Source organism: Orcinus orca, chromosome 2 (genome assembly GCF_937001465.1).
Source record: "Orcinus orca chromosome 2, mOrcOrc1.1, whole genome shotgun sequence".
Taxonomy (NCBI): domain Eukaryota; kingdom Metazoa; phylum Chordata; class Mammalia; order Artiodactyla; family Delphinidae; genus Orcinus; species Orcinus orca.
Window position 1 is genome coordinate 108,243,601 of NC_064560.1, and position 23,956 is coordinate 108,267,556.

The 23,956-nt window shown below is 36.2% G+C and overlaps 1 protein-coding gene across 6 annotated transcripts in view; it reads right to left on the reverse strand.

Moving 5' to 3' along the window:
* The window catches only part of USP8 (ubiquitin specific peptidase 8), a 99,916-nt gene that overhangs the window by 27,190 nt on the left and 48,770 nt on the right, over positions 1-23,956 (reverse strand). For 4 of the 6 annotated variants that reach the window (XM_049706052.1, XM_049706051.1, XM_049706049.1 and 1 more), the window contains 7 exons: positions 20,188-20,356; positions 16,354-16,498; positions 11,260-11,345; positions 9,447-9,609; positions 6,612-6,654; positions 5,996-6,019; positions 4,346-4,490 (listed from right to left, as the gene is read on the reverse strand). In XM_049706052.1, the coding sequence (XP_049562009.1) occupies positions 4,346-4,490; positions 5,996-6,019; positions 6,612-6,654; positions 9,447-9,609; positions 11,260-11,345; positions 16,354-16,498; positions 20,188-20,291 (710 nt within the window). In that variant the 5' untranslated portion in view covers positions 20,292-20,356. Of the gene's footprint in view, positions 1-4,345; positions 4,491-5,995; positions 6,020-6,611; positions 6,655-9,446; positions 9,610-11,259; positions 11,346-16,353; positions 16,499-20,187; positions 20,357-23,956 lie in introns of those variants that run through there. The other 2 variants (XM_004281281.4, XM_049706053.1) reach the window with 2 other exon arrangements.

Consider the following 23,956-nt stretch of genomic DNA (forward strand, 5'->3'; position numbering starts at 1 on the left):
ATAAGACACTGAGTTTTGTTCTTCAGTCTTTATCATACCATAGCAAACGTTTTTTTTGTTTGTTGTTTTTGTTTTTGTTTTTGGCCATGCTGCGGGGCTTATGGGATTTTAGTTCCCCGAACAGGGATCGAACCAGGGCCCTCATCAGTGACAACTTGAAGTCCTAACCACTGGACTGCCAGGAAATTTCCCCATACCATAGCAAACTTTAAGACAGCTTCCTTTCTAAGGTCAGACTGTATGTTAAGATAGTATATAGCCTAAAGTGTTTAACACCTTTACCACTGCATAATATTGGAATATATTTTAGTAATTATTAAAGACTGAAATAAATAGACTCAGTTGACCCTTTATGTAAAAAAAAAAAGGGCCAAAAATGAAAACACAGGAAGTCATCTGAGTATGTCTCAGCCAAATATAAATAAATGGTGGGGGGGGGGCACGTGGGTAACACTGTTTATATTTCAGTTCTCTTATACCTATAGAGATAATTAATAGTTAACCAAATAACAAAATGCTTATTAACAAACACATACAGCATTTACTATGTGCCAGGTGCTATTCTAAATGTTTTATTCTCATTGACTCTCACTAGATCCTCACTACACTCCTATAAAACAGGCATTATTATCCTCATTTTACAGATGAGGAAACAGGCCCAAAGAGGTTAAGTAACCTACCCAAGGTTACAGTTGCCAAGTGGAGCCAGAATTCAAATTCAGGCAACCTGGCTCACGTCTATGCTCTTAGCTGTTGTGCTGTGCTGCCTTCTACATCATCACCTGTGAACAATACCAACTCTACACTAAAGCATGCTGTTCACGTTCTCCTTCACTCACACAAAAGCTTAAGTTCTTACCTAAAGGCCTTCCCATGGCCCAATGCATGGCCCCTCTCTCCAGTCCTATTACTTCAACTTCCTCATCACTAGTTACTAACTTACTCCCCCTTTCTCCACTCCACCCTTGGCTCCCTTGTAATTCCTGGTTTATGCAAGTATGCACCTGCCTAATTACCTCTGCTCCTACTGTCCCCTCTGTCTGGAACCCTCTTCCCTCAGATAACTGCATCACTCATTTCCCTTATCTCAAGATTAGCTCAGGAATAACTTCTCCATGAAGGCTTCATGGATTAAAAATTTCAATGCTCACCCCAACACACACACTTGACATAACCATCTCCATAGCACTTATCAACAGCAGATACACATTTTAAGATTTATTGCCGGGGCTTCCCTGGTGGCACAGTGGTTCAGAGTCCGCCTGCCGATGCAGGGGACACGAGTTCGTGCCCCGGTCCGGGAAGATCCCACATGCCGCGGAGTGGCTGGGCCCGTGAGCCATGGCCACTGAGCCTGCACGTACGGAGCCTGTGCTCCGCAATGGGAGAGGCCACAACAGTGAGAGGCCCGCGTACTGCGAAAAAAAAAAAGATTTATTGCCTGTCTCACCTATCCCACCTCCCTGTTAAAATAGAAGCTCCATGAAGCAAAAATTTTTGTCGGTTCAATGATTTAGCCCCAGCACTTAGAACCACAGTAACTCAGCCCATAATAAGTGCTCAGTAAATATCTGCTGAATGATGGAATGAATAATACAGATTTGCTCCTCCAGGAACGGAACTCCATATTATTCCTAGCAAAGCACCTAGGTATTTCAGGTATTTAACTGGTGATATTGGCAAGCTGGGCAGAAACTTGTATTCTAAGTAAAACTAAATGGTTTAACTAATTGAAGGGGAAAAAATCCTGTTCCTATATAATAATGTTGGTTACTGTACCTTCTAGGAAATAAAGAAAAAAAAGAAATATAAAATACTGTTTCATGGGGCTTCCCTGGTGGCGCAGTGGTTGAGAGTCCGCCTGCCGATGCAGGTGACATGGGTTCGTGCCCCTGTCCGGGAGGATCCCACATGCCGCGGAGCGGCTGGGCCCGTGAGCCATGGCCGCTGAGCCTGTGCGTCCGGAGCCTGTGCTCCGCAACGGGAGAGGCTACAACAGTGAGAGGCCCGCGTACCGCAAAAAATAAAAAAATTTAAAAAATACTGTTTCGTAATAAGTCTCACTTGATATGTAGAGATTAGAAGGATGCTTGGTCAACAAAGAATGAGAAAAATTGAAACATGATATTCTTAAGGACAATTTCTGACACTACGGATATACTTGCCTAAATCACTCTGTCTAAAAACTCAACATTAGTATTCTGCAGAATACTAGTTTGGGAAACAATAATATCAGTCAGTACTCCCCAAACTTCAGTCTTTCATGTAACCCCTTCACAAGCTGCTGCAACTCTGCTCTACCTTGTCTACTGTGTAATGTTTTAATTTAATTATTTAACTGAAAGTGATCCTTTACTTAAATTTGTTTTAACAGGAAAATTTATATTCCTATATACATGGAAAATAGCATCATATCCAATAAATAAAGGATAATCCTAAAAGTAAATAAAACAGATCAGTAAATTATGCTATGTTCACATAATAGATCACCATATAGCAATGAGAATAAATAAATTACAACTACACACAATAATATACATGACTCTCATAACATAAGGTTGTGTACAAGAAGCCAGACATAAAAGACTTTAGACTGTATGGTTCCGTTTATATAAACTACAAAAACAAATCTATTCTGTTGGTGGTTCCCTTGGGTGGGTTGGGATAAGTGTAGCCACTGACAGGTGGCATAAGAGAGGCTTCTGCAATGATGGTAATGTTCTGTTTCTTGGTCCAGATGCTAGGTAAATGGATGCATTCAGTTTTTGAAAACTGACTGGGCTAAATACTGAGGATACGAGTGATTTTGTGTGTATATTATGCTGTATTAAAATTTTAAAACAGACAATGAAAAACTAGTAATATAGTATTCACCATCAGCTAGCTGAAGATACTGTTGCCTACAGTGAGCTCTAAGGCCTGCTCTCTGGTAAGAAAGGGATATTATCAAATACTAAAAAGGAATGCTAGCACCAAATTGAAACTTCTTTTAACTAATTCAGAAGGACTGAAACAGAAATTAAAAGGTAAGAATTTTCTTGGTATTTCATCTTTTCATATTTCTTGGCAATTCATCTTCAATCTTCAACCTAAACTCATCTTGAGTTTCAGATTAGTCAAATTCTCACATTTTGGGAAACAGTTAATAAAAGTCACCAGCTTCCTGTCAGTAAAGATTAGATCATCAAAGATTAATCATAACTTTCTCTTTTCAAATCCCGGAAATATATTCATACCTACTTGATTAGACTATGCACCCTCATCGCATTTTTTTTTCCTTTTAAAATTTTTATTTTATTTAAAAAAAATTTCTTGTCTTTCTTTTTTTAATTTTTTGTTTTCCTTTCTAATCTCATTTTTAAATAGCATACTTACAAAGCACTTTATTCTTCAGGTCGAACATTCATAAGCCTCGGCAATATGCTAAAAACTATGCAAATTTTATTACTTAACTTTAAAAATATATCTTTTTAAGGTTGCTTAAGTTAGTACTGGAATGGACCATAGATTTTAACTAATCCGGTCCCATAAACTAAGACCTAGAGAGGTTATATAATTTTTATAACACTCATAATAGTTGAAAATAGCCCTGGACTGGAGTTTTAGCCCTATCGCTATTATGATAGTTTTTAATATACCATATATTCATGCAAGTAACTTTAAATTATTTAATAGGTTAAAGGCCTTCTTATCAAAAAAGAAAGAAAAAGGTATTTTTTTTAGTAAGTCTTACTAATGCCAGGCACTGTGTTATCTGTGTGCATAAATAAAATTTGTCATTTAAACTTCTCAAAACTTCTGAGATAGGTACTATCATTATTCCCATTTCACAGATGGAAACATGGGCTTAGAGAGGTTAGGCCACTAGCTAGAAGTAATGTAGCTAATGAGAGACGGAGTTATAATATATAGTCTAAATATAGTCTGATTTTAGAGCCTGTATTTTTTCTTAATCACTTAGCTATCCTGCTTCTTCTTCGAAAAAGTATTTGTGTAATCTTTTACCACAGATAATAGTATGGGGAATTTCAAAATAGGAAGCAATTCAAATAAAAAATAGCAGGAGAAATTAGTCAACAAACACCTGGGGAAAGAGGACACACAAGGGAGTTTCATTTCTCTTCTAATAAGACTCCAAATGCCACAGATAAGAAAAAACAGCCAAACTGGAATGTCCTTTACAGTACCCTTCAGAAAGGGTAAGGTGTGCCACTTAAGGAGTAAAGAATGAAAAGGTCCACAGGAAAAGAAAAGAGTACTTTTATCACATTTAGCTTGGATGCTAAGTAGTAATATTTACTACTGTCCACAGTTTACCATTTTATCTAAATATACAGCGACCCACCCTGGACTGATGGCTTCTTCAGGAACACTGAGAGAATTTGAAATATGGGAATCCAGATAATCCTGCATTCTTCGAGCATCCATTATAATCAAGCTGATGTTTTTATCCATCCTCATTGTGTAAAGCTCCTTTGCTGTGATTGCTCCTTGGAATCGAGAGAGACAATGTAAGTGACAAGAAACACCTAGTTCCGTGTGCTATTACATCACTAAATACAGGACAAGCATAGCTTTTCCTAGAACTGTCATATACTTGCTATTCTGTCATATTATTTATTACCTTTTAAACTAATTTTAAATACAATTTATGTTTTTGACATTTATCAAAAAACTAGTTCAATGCTTTGTTTATAAAGACTTAAATACCAAAACTTGCTGGTGATGTTACAACTACATCTGGTGTGGGCTCTGCTGCTGTATAAAATAAATTAGTATGGGTGTCTCATGAAAATATTCTATTTTAAAAAATCAAGCTATTTGAGAAATGTCAACCAGAAGAAATATCTGTGGTTCAAAAGTTCTTGAAAGGCTCTAAATTCTTTTTTTAAAGTCTCCATGGGGTCTTATGGGGGCTATCTGAAAAACTTATAGGTTTCCTAGAATAATAAGCCAAAAATTTGTTATCTGTGTTCCACATCTGGGGTTGGTAAACTATGGCCAGTTATTTTCACTGGAACACAGCTACACTCATTTGTTTACATATTGTCTATGGCTGCTTCCATGAAAGGACAACAGGGCCCCCCAAGCCTAAAATGTTTAATATCTAGCCCTTTAATATTTAGCCAAAATAAATATTCCCTATGTTGCTATTTTCCTCCAGGTTCTACCACCTGAAGTGAAAGATTAAAAAGCACTAAAAGGAAGCTTAAATATGGAAAGAACTATTTCAGCAGTAAGCTGTACGAAGAACACAGTCACACCATCTCCTAAGCTAAAATACCCAGTTGCTAATAACCATCTTACTTCCCTTTCTAACCATCAAGATCATTCTGATAACAAAACAATCTAAAGCGGAGAACAAACCACCAAGACGTGCAACACCTAAGCAGGGTGAGATACAAAGGAACATGTGGATAAAAACTAATCTTAGGGCTTCCCTGGTGGCACAGTGGTTAAGAATCCGCCTGTCAATGCAGGGGACACGGGTTCGAACCCTGGCCCCGGAAGATCCCACATACCGCGAAGCAACTAAGCCCGTGCGCCATAACTACTGAGCCTGCGCTCTAGAGCCTGCAAGCCACAACTACTGAGCCCACGTGCCACATCTACTGAAGCCCGTGTGCCTAAAGACCCTGCTCCGCAACAACAGAAGCCACCACAATGGGAAGCCCGCACACTGCAACAAAGAGCAGCCCCTGCTCACCGCAACTAGAGAAAGCCGCACACAGCAACGAAGAACCAAAGCAGCCAAAATTAAATAAATAAAATAAATAAATGTATATATAAAAAAAAACAACAACTAAGAATGAATTGATAACAGCTTTTAGGAAGGTACCTTACTACACTCAGTTTTATTTTTTAAATTGTTGTATGGGAACATTTTAAATAGATAATTTTAGTGTTACATACAATTAATGTTTAAATTAAACCTTTTCTGAGAGAGGAAAGCTTAGACAATTGCCTAATAAGTCTTGTTGTTTAGGTCACGTACTTGTTACTGGAGCATCAACACCACCTACGGATAACATCCAAATTACTGGTTTAGATTTTTTTTGAGGGGAGTGAAAAAGCCTTTAAATATTTAAGTTTTCCACTTAAAGTCATAAATACTAACAGCTACTTATATGAAGTTTATGTGTTCTAAGAGTGTCACATATATTAACTCAGTCAATTCTCACAATAACACTATGAAATAGATGCGATTATTATTCCCACCTTACAGATGGCGAAACTAAAGTAGAAAGGTGAAGTAATAAGCTCAAGATGACATGCAAACTCAGAGGAGCCTGTATTCAAACCTAGGAAGTCTGACTTCTGAGAGTCCATGCTCTTAACCACTATGCTAAACTATATCTTGAAAAAAAGCAATGACAAGTACCAACTGTGGTTTTCATGTTTTCAAATGCACATTACCATAAATATTCCCCATGACATGTAAATACAGACTATAATACATTTTCAATATTATTGTACAGGTTAGGAAAAATGATAAAGCTCATAAACTAAACACAATGCTAAGAATCTCACTGTGTAAAATCTGAAGCTTATTCTGATTAAGAGATCTCAATAATAGCCTAAAAGAACTCCCTCTTTCTGTGCACACTTACCTTTCTCTGTAGTCTCATTTTTTTCACTCTTTTCACCATTTATCTATTTCATAAGAAAAAAAAGTTTCAACTTTAATAGAAACACACATTTTTATAGAAAGAAGAAGTTCAACTTTAATACTTCTTTGAAACTGAAAGCCTTCTAGGAAATGAAATGTGCAGAGTACTGGCATTTTATAAAAATACAGATGAACAGTAATGGCATTAACAGATTACTCTGATAACTAAAATTAACTAGTAGCATATCACAATCATATGTCATTTCCTCAAAATTTTCTCCAGTGAAAGACCAAATATGATTTCAAAGCACAGATTATTAGAGAAATTTAGTATTTAACTTAACAAGAGAGCACTTCTTATAATGAAATAAAAATTCTGGTCAATCCCTTCAGTGTCCTCCATTACAGAATTAAAGGAAAATGAAGTGATACAAAGTTTTATAAATTTGCATTTCCTAACCAAGATAACATGGGATAATTCTCTAAGGTACTAACTCATTTCATAGATGGGAAAACTAAGGACCCCACTAGAACCTACTGATCAATTTCTACATCACTAAAAGTAAAAAAGAAAAGAAATGTATATTATGTGCCTCCTAATATGACACAGTATGCAGTACACAGTATCACCTGTGAAGCATTCTGGCCAAAAAACAAAAACTGAACCTCAATCTAATTAAGCTTTTAGATTGAACTTCCAGCCTACAGGAAATATAGGAGACAGAAGAACAAGTTAAGTGACATAAGGAGGAAGTAATCAGACAAACCTACAATGTGGCTGATTTTACAGAACTGATCCAGTAATAAAAAGCCAAATGCAGGAAATGAAAAATGAGAAGGAAACTCAATCAGAGAATGCTATAGAGACTTAAGAGAAATTGCAAGCAAAAGACAATGAGTGGACCATGTTTGGATCCTGATTCAAACATACTGACTCTGAAAAATCATTATGAGCAAGTGGGTAAAATATCTGTATAGACTGGGCTTTAGATTGTATCAGGGAATTATTGTTAATTTTGTGAGGTGGGAAAATAGCACTGCGGTTATTAATAAAATGTTCCTTTTGGACTTCCCTGGTGGCACAGTGGTTAAGAATCTGCCTGCCAATGCAGGGGACACAGGTTCGAGCCCTTGTCCGGGAAGATCCCACATGCTGCGGAGCAACTAAGCCCGCGTGCCATACCTACTAAGCCTGCGCTCTAGAGCCCGCAAGCCGCAACTACTGAAGCCCGTGCACCTAGAGCCCATGCTCCGCAACAAGAGAAGCCACTGCAATGAGAAGCACACACACCACAACGAAGAGTAGCAACTAGAGCTGCAACTAGAGAAAGCCCACACACAGCAACAAAGACCCAATGCAGCCAAAAATAAAATTAAAAAAAAAAAAAAGCTTAAAAAAATGCTCCTTTCTTTGAGATGCATACTGAAATATTTAGGGGTAAAATGATATGTTGTCTGGAATTTGACTGAAGACGTGAGAGGTGCAGATAAAAAAACATGGCAAATCTTAGTTGATTACTGAAGCTGGGTGACAGGATTTAACTGTATTCTCTTTTCAACATAAAAAAGCTAAACAAGGGCTTCCCTGGTGGCGCAGTGGTTGGGAGTCTGCCTGCCGATGCAGGGGACACGGGTTCGTGCCCCGGTCCAGGAAGATCCCACATGCCGCGGAGCAGCTAGGCCCGTGAGCCATGGCCGCTGAGTCTGCGCGTCCGGAGCCTGTGCTCCGCAACGGGAGAGGCCACAACAGTGAGAGGCCCGTGTACCGCAAAAACAAAACAAAACAAAAAAACGCTAAACAAAAAAGTAAAGGTAATGAAAGGTAGTTGGCCCTGCTGTTGGAAAAGCAACAAAATGAAGAATTTGAAAAGTCCCTTTCATACAGTTCTTTGGAATCTTGGTATTTTTTTATATCAGCCATTTGACCTATAAATGAACATGTCTCTAAGGCAGTACTATTAATCTTACATTATGAGTTCCTAAAATCAAAAGACCGATTTCTTCACTTCCTTTTACATAGTGCCTAGCCCAATGTCACAAGCAATTCAACTACTGCTTAATGAAATCAGTGATAACCCACATACAAGTGACAGTTGAAAGCTACAAAATGCTTAAGAAAAATTAAATTAGAAAACTTTCCATGAATTTCAACAGTGCAGAAGAAATTATATTTTAGAAAGAATAGTTTCTGAGGAGGTGAAGGGAGGGAGATACAGTGACAGCTAGCAGGTACAGGTTGAGTCATTAACAGTTTCTGGCAAACAAATTATGTAGCTGAAAAGACTACAAGTAGTTGCTGAACACATGGAACAAGAGGGAGAGAAAGAGGAAGGGGAAACAGGCAGAGAAAGGAGTAAAAAGCAAAGGGGAGAGAATGAGACGCCAGAAATAGAAAAAAAGTTTCACACCAAATAAATAGTGTACCAAATCTTTCCCTAATGTAAATTACATTTATTAGAAAGGAGAGACCTTAAAGATCATCTATTTCAAGATCTTAATTGGCCAAACTGAGTCCCAAAACAGTTAAGCAAGACTTGATATGGGACCAGAACTCAGATACACTGAATCACAGCCCAAATGCTCTTTCCACTGCTCCAGTCAAGTCTATAGTGACTGCTAAAAACTAACAAATACACACAACATATTTCTTTAGAAGTTTCAAGAAAAACCTGGAATCAACTAAAGCTAGAATAATTAATTCAATTTCTAATAAAAACACATTAAATTTTATCCTTTTTGCCCAAAAGAATGATATAGTGGTATCTCAACTCTTCTTAAGCAAATCATCTGACAAAAAGAACCAGTCTTTTTACCTAGCAGAATAAATCTGAAATACCTTGTGGGCTTTGTCTTTGGCATCCAATACATTTTCCAAAGAACTTTTAGCTGATGTGCCACCATCCTCTCTTCCTGTTTCCTGCCTTTTCTGTTTCTGCAGCTGCTCTTTCTCCTGTCTGTCCTTTTCTTCAAGTTTTTTCCGAACTTCAGCTTCTTCATATCTAGTTGAAAAAAGAAGTCAGCATGTCTTTTATCGGCATGATGGTGGAAAGTAAAGGATTTCCAGTTGTATAAAGTTAATATCCTGCCATGAGGTATTTTATGGCTGCATTCTTTCTCCCTCCAGTTGAAATTCAACTCTGCCAGTGTTCCATTATAAATCACAACTCACAAATTTGTCCTCTGTAGATTTATTTCAAATTGCTCAGAAATCTTGAAAAGAAACTCTATGCTCTCAAGTTGAAGTTGTTCAATATTCTTTTTGTTCTTTCTCTCCCACTAATTTCAACAATCCTAAAATCCTAAAATTAACTATAAAGCCCGATTTACTTATAAAATAGCTCAAAATACAAAAAAGTACAGACAATAAATAAGTGAAAGAACCTAAAGCCCCAAAGATAGAGGAGTAAAGAACATGATTATTGCTAGCAGTAGAATGATTAGGGAAAAATTAGGCAATCTAAGAGAGAACAGTTAATAATGGGTAACCCAAAGATTAGGAGAAATTCTATTCTACTTAGTTGATTAACTGGCTAAAGGAAAAAGAGAATAGTAATTCTAAATGACTTCATCCACCTTAACATATTCCAGCCCCAAGATTAGTAATTGTGGAAAGGACCAAGGAACACACTAGTTGAAAAAGATAATTTCTAAGTAAAGGCTATGATACATACAGGTATCTCTGCTTTTCAGACGTTTTCTTTATGCCACTTTGCTTTTACAAAAGACCTACATTAGTACTTGTTTTTACTAACCGAAAGAAATCTGAAGAGGATATTCACTTATGGAAAAAAGGTGAAAAATGAAAATAGCGTTTAGCAGTTGTTTTGCAGCCAGCTGTTAGAGAAGTAGCCACACCTGATCAGAGAGTGGCACCGCCAAGCTCCTTCCCCAGGAATTACACAAGCATCTCAGCATCAAGCTGCCATAGCTTTGAACTGTGTCTGTGAGCATCTGTGCTTTATCTTGATTTATTTTGTGCATCTTGTAGCAAGACATGTCCTGAGGTAGTTGCTTCTTTGCCTTACGCCATTTTGGCTTAGGTAAAGTTTCATAGGAACACTTTACTTTCAGATAGCAGGGGAAAACCTGTGTAACTATAGCAGTTAACTGATCCAAGTTTAAAAAAACTAGTGGAGTAAAAATAGTTCCCTTTTAATTTTGTTATTTAAAGAGTGACTAAGGACTAAAAATTGAAACATACTGTTTTTAATTTCTAATTATTTTATAAGCCTGGTAAGTCAGTCATGGCAAATACTAGAGTTAGATTTTTTTTTTAAATATGTAACTTCTGCAACCAGGCAAGTCAAAACTAACATTAAATACTTCATTCCCACAAGTCCAGTGTCCAGTAGCACATTATGACATGAAGCATATGAGAATATTATGTTTTTCTGAAGAATCCTATCAGAAACTTAGAAAAAACTGGACCTGAGCTATAATCTAATAGACCAATGCTTATCTTAACAATGTATTAGTCTAAACATTTAAAAATTTTCAGTAAAGAACATTAATGGTAACACATGAATATAAGACTTCTTCTTAGGAATTGGGATTTATATGCATGGTCATATATAAATGGACAAATTCTAAACATAATTTTAATCTTCTAAATTTACATTCTTTTAAAGATTTCATAATAGTGTCTGTACCTGAGTTTAAGGCTTTCAGAGAGTCTCTCAGCTTCTTCAATAGCTTTTTTGATGTTTGCAGGTCCAAGTATTGAATGAAAGTAGTCCTAAAATTATAGGAAAACCATCTTATACTGTTAGTACTAGCCACTGTACATAGCACTAATGCTAAAAACACAAAATTATGGTGTTCACATAAACAAAAGTTTAGATAAAAATATTATGACTGAATGAAATATTTCTTAAAACTTTTAACCTACAAAAGTGTACAACTTATTCTCCAATTGTTTCAAAAATATTTTTTCATACTATTAGTACCTTAAAAAAAAAAAAGCCGGTAGGTAATAATTTTCTTATTTGTAAGGCACCTTTATGAAGTGTAAATACTATTCTTATTGTTTTTTAATAAGTGCCAAAAAGCAAACCATATATGTTAGAAGCAAAATATATTTTCCTACTGTAAATATGTTACTTAGTTTTTTCTTTTAGTCTCAGAAGCAGTAAAGCAAATTCTGTATTGATCCACAGCATAGAATTTGTTTTGTTTTACTTGTTTTAAACTGAGATGTTTCCTTCCACCTGTATTTTATAATACCTACCTACCTCCCAACTGGAGTCAAATCACTTTAGACATAAAATAAGTTTTACACTTGAGGAAACCCTGAGTAACTAAAAATCAAATGGTAGAAAATAAATCAATAGTATGATCTACGTTAAAACACACACATACATACACAAAAGATTTAGCACATAATTTATTAACAAGCATAATGAATTGAAAAAAATAAATCACTTCCCTAAGGGGTCACTCATTAGATCTTGCAATCAGAGATAATTCCAAATCAAGTCTGGTTTAACATGACAGTAGTGCAGTGAGACTCAGCTAACTGAGTAGTGTATCTAACTTGCCGTAACTTATCACTATGACTTTGCAAATAGAGCCTACTAACACAGTTTATCACAAATGATACTGTAATCAGAAGTTATAAAAAGAAAGTCCAGGAGGCCAGAAATATCCATCTCTGGCTGTTTGAGAGGCAGTTACGAAGAGCTGATAAGATAGATCTGTTGATAACAGTTATCCTATGTCTGTCTATCTAGCCTAAAAGTAGATCATGTTTTATTTGATTTTATTCTTCTAGATTAGAGATAAAATATATAAAAGGGCCATTCATTATGTAATTTTTAATAAAAGTATATAGTTTGTTCAATATTATATCAACTAAAAATTACAGTGGAAACTGTAATCACTTCCATTATCACAATGTCCTGACTTCTGATGCAATACTTTTTTAAGAGAAAACAAAATTAGCCATTACTGTAATATTTCTCTGATAAAAACAAAATACAAAGTAAAACCAAAAAACACTATGACTTTTTTTTAAATTAATTTTTATTGGAGTATGGTTGCTTTATATAACTTGTTCTATTAATTTTTTGACATGAACTCATTTAAAAGCCTAGCTTAACACTGCTGAAATGCTGAAAAAATCATGTTTGGGCATGTCTGGTACAAACTCCCAGAAGACACTCCCCTAATATTAATGAGGTTTCTTGTCAATAATTACCTCTCTCTGTGCTCTTAAAGGAACACAGTTGGAGTAAGTATAATTTTTTTCCAATTTTCAGTAGTATTGACAATTGGCAGAAAAAAAAAAAAGTCCAATTCTTATACAACTAAAAACATTTGCTTCTTAGGTTTACTTAGTAGAACTTTCCTACTCCTGAACACACAAATTCAAGCAATTCTCATGATTTCCCAAACAAAATGGTTCACTACTAATAATATTTAGCATTAATTATCATGATTGCCACGGATATTTAAAAATATTCTAACTGTATCTAGACTTTGCTATACTAATATTTTCAATATATTTGCCTTCTCCCCCTTTTCAAATAACCCTGAAAAAATTGTTCATAAACTAATTTTTTCAATGAGTAAACAATAATGTAATGTGTTTTCTACTAGTGAGCTTGCTAAATTAACAAGTTTTATCTAAATCTTAGTGTAAAACAAGTGAAAAATGTAAGTTTCTGAAGAAGGCTGGTCACATTACATCCTGTCACTTCCTGATTTAAAGGGTAAAACCCAGAAAATATGTAGTTACTAAATTTAACACTTCACATACTTAAAATGCACTGGAGACGTTAAGCTAAATAAAATAAAACAAAAAAACAGTTCTAAGACAGAAGCAGATGTGGTACCCTGGACAGAGCAAATGGAAACAGTCCCTTTACTAATATCAGGAACTGAACATCTACAGCATATGAAGTAACAGGCTGGGTTACTTGAGCCTTTGCAGGGAGCTTCCTAACCCGAACAACTCCTGCCACTTTCAACTAGATACTCTCTTTGGAAATGCAATAGATACTCTGTGGAAATGGAAAAATTTCTTACTGATTAAAATTTACTCCCAACCTTCTCAAGTTAAAAAAAAAAAGGTAGCTACAAAACCACTCCCAATCTTGCCAAAGAAAAAAGGTAACCAGTAAGTTAGAAAAATAAAGCAAAAATTAAATAAGTACATAAAAAATTGGCCCTACCACAACAGACAAAAAAGGAAACACCAAAACTTCTGAAGTTCTCCAAATTCGCAAATCTTTCAAAAATATTTATTTCAGTAAATACTTTTACACTTCTTTTTAAGCAGTATCTTTTTTTTTTAAATTTCTGACAGGGTTCAGATTTATGTTTTTTTTCAGATTTATGTTTTAATAAATAAAATATACATTTACAATAGTAATAAGCAGAATTAATTGCCACCATTCATTCATTCACCCATTCAATATTTATAGAATACTTATAGTATGACAGGAATGATAATACAAGACTTATCTTCGATTCTTATAGCAACCCACCAAGGAGGTTCCCTTTAGAGATGAACGTACTGGGGGGCTCAGGAAAGATGAAGTAAGAGCCCAAAGTAAGAGAGCACATTCCCAACCCAGGTCTACTCTACCCCAGTTTGTGATGTTTTTGTCATGCCACCAGGGTCTTCCGGCACTGGGTTTCTCTTTATTATCTCATAAATAAGCCAAACTTTTATTTTTTTTATTTTATTTTATTTTGTGGTACCTCTCCCGTTGCGGAGCACAGGCTCCAGACGCGCAGGCTCAGTAGCCATGGCTCACAGGCCCAGCCTCTCCACAGCATGTGGGATCTTCCCGGACCAGGGCACGAACCCGTGTCCCCTGCATCGGCAGGCAGACTCTCAACCACTATGCCACCAGGGAAGCCCTAAGCCAAACTTTTAGTTGTGGGTAGTCCTTCATATCCCATAGATCATGTATATAGCAGAGTAGCTTTTATTCAATTTTATGTTGGGCAGAAACAACATGACTCAAAGACTCTCTGAGTAAAATGACCATTACATCATTGTTGTTTTCTGAAACCTTCCAGTGGGGTTAGGAAAAATATCAGTGATGACAGAAAGTATTAAACACACGAACCGTATCCTGGCTCTAAGCAGTATCTTTTTAACAGATACTGTAAAAACCATCAAAGAGTGAGCAAGACAAGCCTCTGTCTCTATCTGCAGATAAGTATGTCCAAGAATGTTCCAAGGGCAGGACCAACCCAGCCATTTGTAGACAGGAAGATGAATCTCCAAATGCAAGGAGCTACCTTTCCAAAGCTAGATCTAAAACCCCATAAAGATTATCAGCATAATTTTGCTGGTGAGAAGAAACACCAGCAATCATTTGTCACCATTAAATAAAACATTAAAGTTATCCCATAACCAACAACCGAAAGAAATTTTATTAGTCCCACTACTGTGGCCAAAAATGGTTATTTCGAAGAATAAGATAACTTTTTTTTTTTCACTTCTATAAGTCAACTTAAATGAGGCAGGAAGATCCCACATGCCGCCGAGCAACTAAACCTGTGCAACACAACTACTGAGCCTGCGCTCTAGAGCCCGTGATCCACAACTACTGAGCCCACACGCCACAACTCCTGAGCCTGCACTCTAGAGTGCATGCTCCGCAACGAGAAGCCTGCACACTGCAATGAAGAGTAGCCCGTGCTCACCGCAACTAGAGAAAGCCCATGCACAGCAACGAAGACCCAACGCAGCCAAAAATAAATAAACAAATTAAAAAAAAATTTTTAATGAGGCAAGACAATTCTGCCAAAAGTGAACTAAATAAAAATCTCAATATTAACTCAAGAATGGCTTGTCTTGGACTTCCCTGGCAGTCCAGTGGTTAAGACTCCATACACACTTCCAACGCAGTGGGCATGGGTTTGATCCCTGGTCAGGGAACTAAGATCCCACATGCCACATGCTGTGGCCAAAAAAATAAAATGGCTTGTCTACCAGGTAAGAAATCTATAAGCAGTATTTTGCTATTATTCTCTAGTAGCAAGATCATTCCTAGGTAAAGGTGGAAACACCAACACAATATTCTTCCCATTTCTTTAACCCACTCTCTATTTTCTTCTTTTGTCTGTTTCTGGTGTAATAAAAATGCAACCTCTTCTCTAGCAACACTTATCCTAGTCCTCAGTTCTCTTTACCCATTTATACCTCTCCCATCCTCCCTCCCTCCTCACACTTCAGCAAATTGGAAGAAAGGCACCTGGCTCAAAAGATTAAAAGCAAAAAATAATAAATAAATAGATAAAAATGAGTATCTAAATTAAATAAATTAATCAACATTAATTTTGCAAACTGAGATCTTTAATATGGCTATAGTGTCAATTAAATATAAAAAGCTGTCACATAAAAACAAGTGACTAAACCTTGACCCTTGAAAAGTACAACTATAGTCATATTTTTCTTATTGAATGCATGAGTAAACTGAATCCTTCTATTTGACCTGGCAGTGATTTATTACAACAGAAGACTAATCATGAGTCTGTATGTTGCTATAAACCTGTACTAATCCACAGCAAATTAAGTATGTGTATATAGTGTGAGTGTAACCATACATATACACATATATTGCAAATAATGAAACAAAATCTTTAGTTTGCTTTTTCTATCTGCAGAAGTTTGAACTTGCTGCTACATAATATCTAAATTTCAGTATTAGTTAAAAATTTTAGAGATCAATAGCTCCACTGTGTAAAAATAACTTAGCAAATAAAAACATAGAAGTAAAAGGTACCTGCTGTTGCTTGAAATCAGGCCTTTTTTTGATAAGATTATAAACAGTCACATATTTCATATATAGCACATAGGCCCTTTCCTCATCACGATCTAATCTGCTTTCTTCTGCGGTCTTGAAGATCTTCAGGGCACTCTGTACATAACTTAAAATTAGAGAAAAAGTAATTGAAACACTTGACATCTGGGGGAAAAAAGTCATATATAAAGTCCACAGAGACTCAATAAAATACATTTCATAATTTAGGTTGCACTACTTCAGAATTATACAAAGTTAGATATAAGTTTGGATGCAACATGAAAATTTCCCTTATACTACAATTAAATACTTATGTTTCATTAATAGTTGTTTGTATATCACCAAACTGTACAAAATGCATTCTAAATCCAGTTTTAAAAGATTTGCTACAATAGATAATCCTGAGGCAAATGGTCCTCCGGCACCCATATAATAGTCATACTCTATAAAGAACATAGCTGCATACTACTTGTACTGAAGTAGGGGAGCTAAAATATTTATTATTTTAATGTTAAAACAAATACTTTTCAATTCTCCTTACTCCTTTCTAACCATGATGTAAAATTCTCCTCACCTAAAAACTCAAGAAACTAGGGACAGGAAAGGGGACATGAGTTCAATCTTTTAGAGTTTTCTACACAATGGCTGAACTGCACTCTGATTCACTGGCCCTGAAAAGAGAAGAGATTTAAAGTCTAAAAACATGTCATTTTAAAATTCCACTTCAGTAAAATAATTTGAGGGGTCTACGGCATTCATTTATTTTTTCTTTAAATAAATTTATTTATTTATGGCTGCATTGGGTCTTCATTGCTGCGCATGGGCTTTTCTCTAGTTGCAGAGAGCATGGGCTACTCTTTGTTGCAGTGTGCTGGATTCTCATTGTGGTGACTTCTCTTGTTGTGGAGCACGGGCTCTAGGTGCGTGGACTTCAGTAGTTGTGGCATGTGGGCTCAGTAGTTGTGGCTCGCAGGCTCTAGAGCGCAGGCTCAGTAGTTGTGGTGCATGGGCTTACTTGCCCCACAACATGTGGAATCTTTCTGGACCAGGGCTCGAATCCATGTCCTCTGCATTGGCAGGCGGATTCTTAACCACTGCGCCACTAGGGAAGTCCACTACGGCATTCATTCTAAGGACATTTTCCTGGTTTAACAGTCTTCAGAAAGCAAATTAATAAAACAGACATTTCTGCAAGAGGAATTCATTTACTTAGGACTAAAGTTTTGGCAACTAAGTTGTAGTGCCAATGCTAATACACAATATGCTTTATCAATAACTTATTTCTACAAATCAGTGCATCTTGTTTTCTATATTTTTCAAACTGTGCTCTACGATTGACATGGATTAGTGATGAAGTTGGTCAGGCCAAGGAACTAGATAGAACACCACACAAAGGAACAGGGCCAAACTGGTCTTTAAGACCAAAGATGGTCCTACACAAGGACAATTTCAGTCCGTGTGCATGCCCTGTTAAGCATGGCATCAAAGTTCCAGGATAGAGGTAAATCAAACCAAAGCTAGTAAGGAGATTCTCTAGGAGTTTAGGAGTGGGTACAACAGTCCTTAGGTTTTTCCAAATTTCTTTCATCATGATGCATGTATATCTCATGGGCCCATATGTAGCAGCAGGCCCAGCGGAGATGGCTGCAATGTCACTGTGGGTCCAGTGAACCAGCCAAATATCCTAAAAGGATTCTAGCATTCTCTAGAATAGTGCTACATGTTGTGGTGGTATATTTAGGCCAACATACCACTTCCTGTGGGATCAGGGTAGTCCTAGAGCTAAACCAGACATTGCTAAAACAGATTTATCTGTTTTAAGATTAGATGAAGCTCTCTGAGAAAGCTTCAAGGTGGTTTTACCCTTCTATTTTCTATTTGAAAATCATTCAATGTGAGTTAAACAGCGCTACTTTCTCTATCACCCCATCAACATTACCAACTAAGCTCAAGAAGTAGGCCAATCCCTCTCTTACTCTTCCTATCCCTTCCCCACCCAAAGATCTTTTCAAAAGCCCATTTTATACTTAGTAATGTTTACGAATATTAGTTCGTAAAATTAGTTCGTAAAAAAATTCTGGGATTTTCTTTCCTGACCTTCTTTAAAGTTCTTACTACTCTCCTGTCTTCATCCTTAATGTTTTATTTCCTTCCCATCTTGTTTATTTCCTCTAGAAAATGACTCATAAAGATGTTCCTGTGCAAACACAGGTTTAAGATGCCTCTTCACAGGTTCATTTGGGATCATACATATCATTTTTTAGAGCCTCACATTTATCTCCAGCCACAGAACACCTGTTTTCCCCGATTTCTAAAATCTGCTTACCTCAAGTGTAGGGTGTAAGGCTGGCTAGACCCACCTTTCTTTCTGAAACTCTTACTCCCAGCTCTATAATAATATAGTTATATATCTCTAAATCTTCTCCTTTGTTGGTCAAAATAAATTCAGAGGAAAAGTTCCCCTATTGTCTCCTGTCCCTCCTTAACAGAAATAAAACTATCAACAAGTTAACAATTTTAGTGATATCCCATTTTTATAGCAAAATAACTTCCAGTAAATATCAAAATAGCTGGACCTTTCCATCTCTATTATATTTTATCTCAGGACAAATTCTGCAACTGTTATCAGGAAAGTATCATCTCTAGCCTCTACCTCAACATGTAGTCTACCCCAACATAGATAGACTACATGCCCTCAAAAATAGAAATACATAAAATAAATCATTAGGGGACTTTCCTGGTGGTGCAGCCACTCCACACTCCCAATGCAGAGGGCCTGGGTTTGATCCCTGGTTAGGGAACTAGATTCCACATGCATGCCACAACAAAGATCCCACGTACCGCGACTATGACCCGGCACAGCCAAATAAATAAATAATAAAACAAACAAACAAGACTTAAAAAAAAAAAAAAGAGGATATATAAGAATCCGCCTGCCATTGCAGGGGACACGGGTTTGATCCCTGGTCCGGGAACATGTCACAAGCCGTGGAGCAACTAAGCCCATGCGCCACAACTACTGAGCCTGCACTCTAGAGCCCGTGCGCCACAACTACTGAGCCCGCGTGCCGCAACTACTGAAGCCCGCGTGCCTAGAGCCTGTGCTCCACAAGAAGTGCACCACAACGAAGGGCAGCCCCCATTCACTGCAACTAGAGAAAGCCTGTGTGCAGCAATGAAGACCCAATGCAGCCATAAATAAGTAAAATAAATTTTTAAAAATCATTAGGTTAAAACTTCATGTCAAATTGGTATAAATACTTTGCTGAATACTGCATAAAAAATACGTATCTCTTCTTTTTTAATCAAAGACTATGCTAGAACCAGATCTTATATGTGAAATACACAAGGATAAAAATGATCTTTAATTAAGAAGTACTTTTACACTGTTTTACGAAAAGACATTAACTGTGGCTGAATGAGTTTTGTAGAATCCTCGCAGTCTTCACCTCTTAAACTTATGATGTAACATACTGTCCAGAAAACAGATAATATGCTTATTAGCAGAATATATATGTATTCTGCCAAGATAAAATTAAGAACTTCTCTAACTCATTTAACAAAATGGAAATGAACTAAAAGTTAACAGTTACCCCCCACTTTTCAAAAGTTCACTTTACACCACTTTGCTTTTACAGAACACCTAAGTACCTTTTTTACTAATCGAAAGAAATACAGAGGCGATTTTTGCTTTCATGAAAAAAGTTGTTTCCTCACTTTATGCCATTTTGGCTTACAAAAGGCTTCATAGGAACACTCTAGTTTTGAATAGTGGGGGATACCTGTATATGACTCAAATTAGCAAAGTATACACACTTCCTAGTGCTTATTTTCTCTGGTTTAACTTCTGTCTTCTTATTGAGGTCTTTTAGTGAAGAACTGAGGTAGAGTTCTTTAGGAACTGAAGCCACAGCAGGCATGATGAATAATCTTTACTTCTCCACTTTCACAATGGATGGTGTACTTCATTAAAAGTAGTTCTTTTCTGAAACAAAATGAACACAAATAATCCCATTAGTTTTCCTCATTAACAATAAAACAAGTGAGCAGTTTAAAAAACAAACAAACAAACCTCCTAAACTGTGTCCTTTGCTAACAGAGTTAATTTTCAATTATCTTGAATATTTATTTTCGGAGTTCAATATACAGGGTATCAATAAACAATCTACTTTCCCCTCCAAATTTTCATTAACGAAATGAATTAGTTTGTATCATTTTGCATTAAGTATTAGGAATCTTTCCTGTCAAAGGAACAGAATAATAAAAGCTTTTATATTTTTCTTCTGTTAAATCTGCATTAACGTATAGTTTACAAACAGAAGGAAGTTTCATTTAAAAATATTTCTTTCTCACCAGTTTACAAAAGGAAACAAGCTGGGGGGAGGGATAGCCAGGGCACATTATATGAAGCTGGGGATGTATGAACATGTTTCTGGTAGAATACACCCAAATACTTTGGTTTACTTTGAAAAGGTCTTTGATGTTTCATGACATTCTTTGTTTTCTCATCTGCTCTGGTAAATTCTGACTGGGAAGATTGAGGTAGTAAAAAAAAAAAAATGAAGAAGAAAGGCTAGGTATGTAACAATTAAGTTGTGTGTGTGTGTGTGTGTGTGCGTGTGTGTGTGTGTGTACCTATGCAGGGATGCATATAGATGGGGCAGATCAGCGGAGCACACTAAATGGGAATCTTGGCAAGATCGTAAGTGTCACCAAATGAAAACTTCAGGAACCCAAGTAAATTTATACAAGGTCTTCAGTTGTAAAGAACTAATTACAATTTGAATAAAGAGCTGCATTAATACATTTAAGAGATTACAACATTTTTTGATACAGCCACTACGGAAAACAGTATGGCGGTTCCTCAGAAAACTAAAAATAGAATTACCGTATGATCCAGCAATCCCACTCCTGGGAATATACCCGGTCAAAACTATAATACAAAAAGAAACATACACCCCTATGTTCATAGTAGCACTATTCACAAAAGCCAAAACATGGAAACAACCTAAATGTCCATTGACAGATGAATGGATAAAGATGTGGTAACATATATACAACGGAATACTCAGCCATAAAAAAGAACAAAGTGATGCCATTTGCAGCAACATGAATGCAACTACAGATTATCATACTAAGTGAACTAAGTCAGAAAGAGAAAGACAAATACCATATGATATCACTTATATGTGGAATCTAAAATATGGCACAAAGGAACCTATCAACAAAACAGAAACAGACTCACAGACATAGAGAACAGACTTGTGGTTGCCAAGGGGGAGTAGGCGAGAGAGAGGGATGGACTAGGAATTTGGGGCTGGTAGATGCAAACTATTATATTTTAAATGGATAACAACAAGGTCCTAATGTATAGCACAGGGAACTATATTCAATATCCTGTGATAAACCATAATGGAAAAGAATATAAAAAAAGAATGTATGTATGCGTAAAACTGAGTCACTCTGCTGTACAGCAGAGACTGGCACAACACTGTAAATCATCTATACTTCCAATTTAAAGAAAAGAGAGATTACAACTTTTTTTCTGTCACTTATTTCCACTACCTTAATGCTCTTCATTCTATCAGTTCACTATTATTAGACGAATGGACATCAATGAACATTGAATCCTAAAATGCTGAGTAAGGTACAACTTTAGGGGCGAAAAGGCTTCTGTTCACCTATGTGAAACTCCAAAAGCACCCCAATTTGCTTTGATTCTTGTCACATTTTATATTAAACATTAATACTTTCTCATTTCTTGATTAGGTATATAATTCATCAACAATGCACCACCAAAACAGCTAAGAGCATCCATTACAGAATATGATAGGGATCCCCTGGATTTCCTCATACTTATACAAACAACAGTATTGAGTGTCTTACCTTGTAAAAAACCATTATGTTACATGTTAAAGACACGAAGGATACATAAGAAGTGGTCCCTGACCTTCCAGAATAAACAGTTTAACAAGAGAACATTCCCTACTCCCCCATGCTCACCACCTCCTCAACCCCTGCTTATCCCCCTAAAGCTGAGTGAAAAAGTTGACACGTGACACCATTTGTAAGAAGTTTTAAAACAAACTAAACTGAGCAATATATTGCTTAAGGATACAAATCAGATAAATTTATAAAGGTAGGAAATGGTAAATATAAAATTCTATTTCTGGAGAGGTAGAAGATACAATAAGGGAGGCACACACAAAGAGCTTCAGCGATATGTAAGGTTTTATTTCTCAAGTTGGGTGGTATGTTCACATATGCTCAGAGATGACTGTTTTGTTTTATGTATTTATTGAAGTATAACTGATGTACAACATTATATGTTGCAGGTGTACAATATAGTGATTCACAATTTTTAAAGGTTATATTCCATTTATAGTTATTACAAAATATTGGCTATATTCCCTGTTGTACAATATATCCTTGTAGCTTATTTTACATATAATAGTTTGTACAGATGATCATTTTATTATCAGGCTTTTATAACATAAAATAATATGTAATATACTTAATGTATTTCATCAAAAATTTTTAAAGAAAGCAATTATATAACAATGCAAATATGAATAAATTGTCTACAAATATGAAAAGAATACCCAGAGAGATGTAAAAGTTAGGAAGTTATGGTTGAAACAAGCAAACATAAAATATATATGTTTTTAAATACTCATTCAGAAAAAAACAGATCTGGAATATTTTAAGAGCCTAGTATATATAACCTCATTGAGCACAGCTTCCATACAGTGGTGTGAGTGGAAGCAAGAGTACAAGCATTAAGGAATAAAGAAATGGAAGTAGACTGTAGATAACTTAAAAAAAAAATTGGCAATGAAAAAGAAAATGATGGGATAGAGTGGTGCTTCAGGAACATGATTTCTACTGAAACATAAGCAACAGTTGAGAAATAATACTTTTGACTAAGGGAAAGCACAGTAAGGCCAAGAAACTAACTTTTCAGGAAGGTGCTTAAGGAAACTTGAGTCCTTACTGAGGCCACAACAGACACCATGGTGGCAGAGGGCAGGGGATGTTGGAGCTTGGACTATTAAGGAGGGCTAAAGGACAGTAAGATAATAGTAACAAGAGTTATTCCTGACTTTTCTGCCCCCACCTAGCTCAGCTAGGATCTTAAGCTTACTCAACCACAATAAGCCAACATATGCTCCCCTGATATAGGCTAGCTCTTGAAATGTAATTTCCAAAAAGCCCAATGATTTTTTACTGGCAACACTAAATGTACTAAGATAAGGATTAATGCCAGAGTTAGGCAGAGTGACCTCGTACCAGTCTGACAGTATCTGTTTTTCCTACTCTATCTTTTACCTGCATCTTAAGTATTAGTGGTCTAACCACAGGACATATATTCAAAAAGTCAGGTAGAGTCTATTTTGTTGATTCATGACAATTAGGTTTCTTGGTTGGGAAAAGAAAGCTATTTATTTGAACCCTCTAAAATGAAGGTCTAGAATATGTCTCAGTCAAATCTTTTTCTCATCATTACCTTTAAAGCTTGGATCTTTACAAGACAAGAGAATATAAAAACTATATATGCTACCTAGGCAACTTAAAATAATAAATC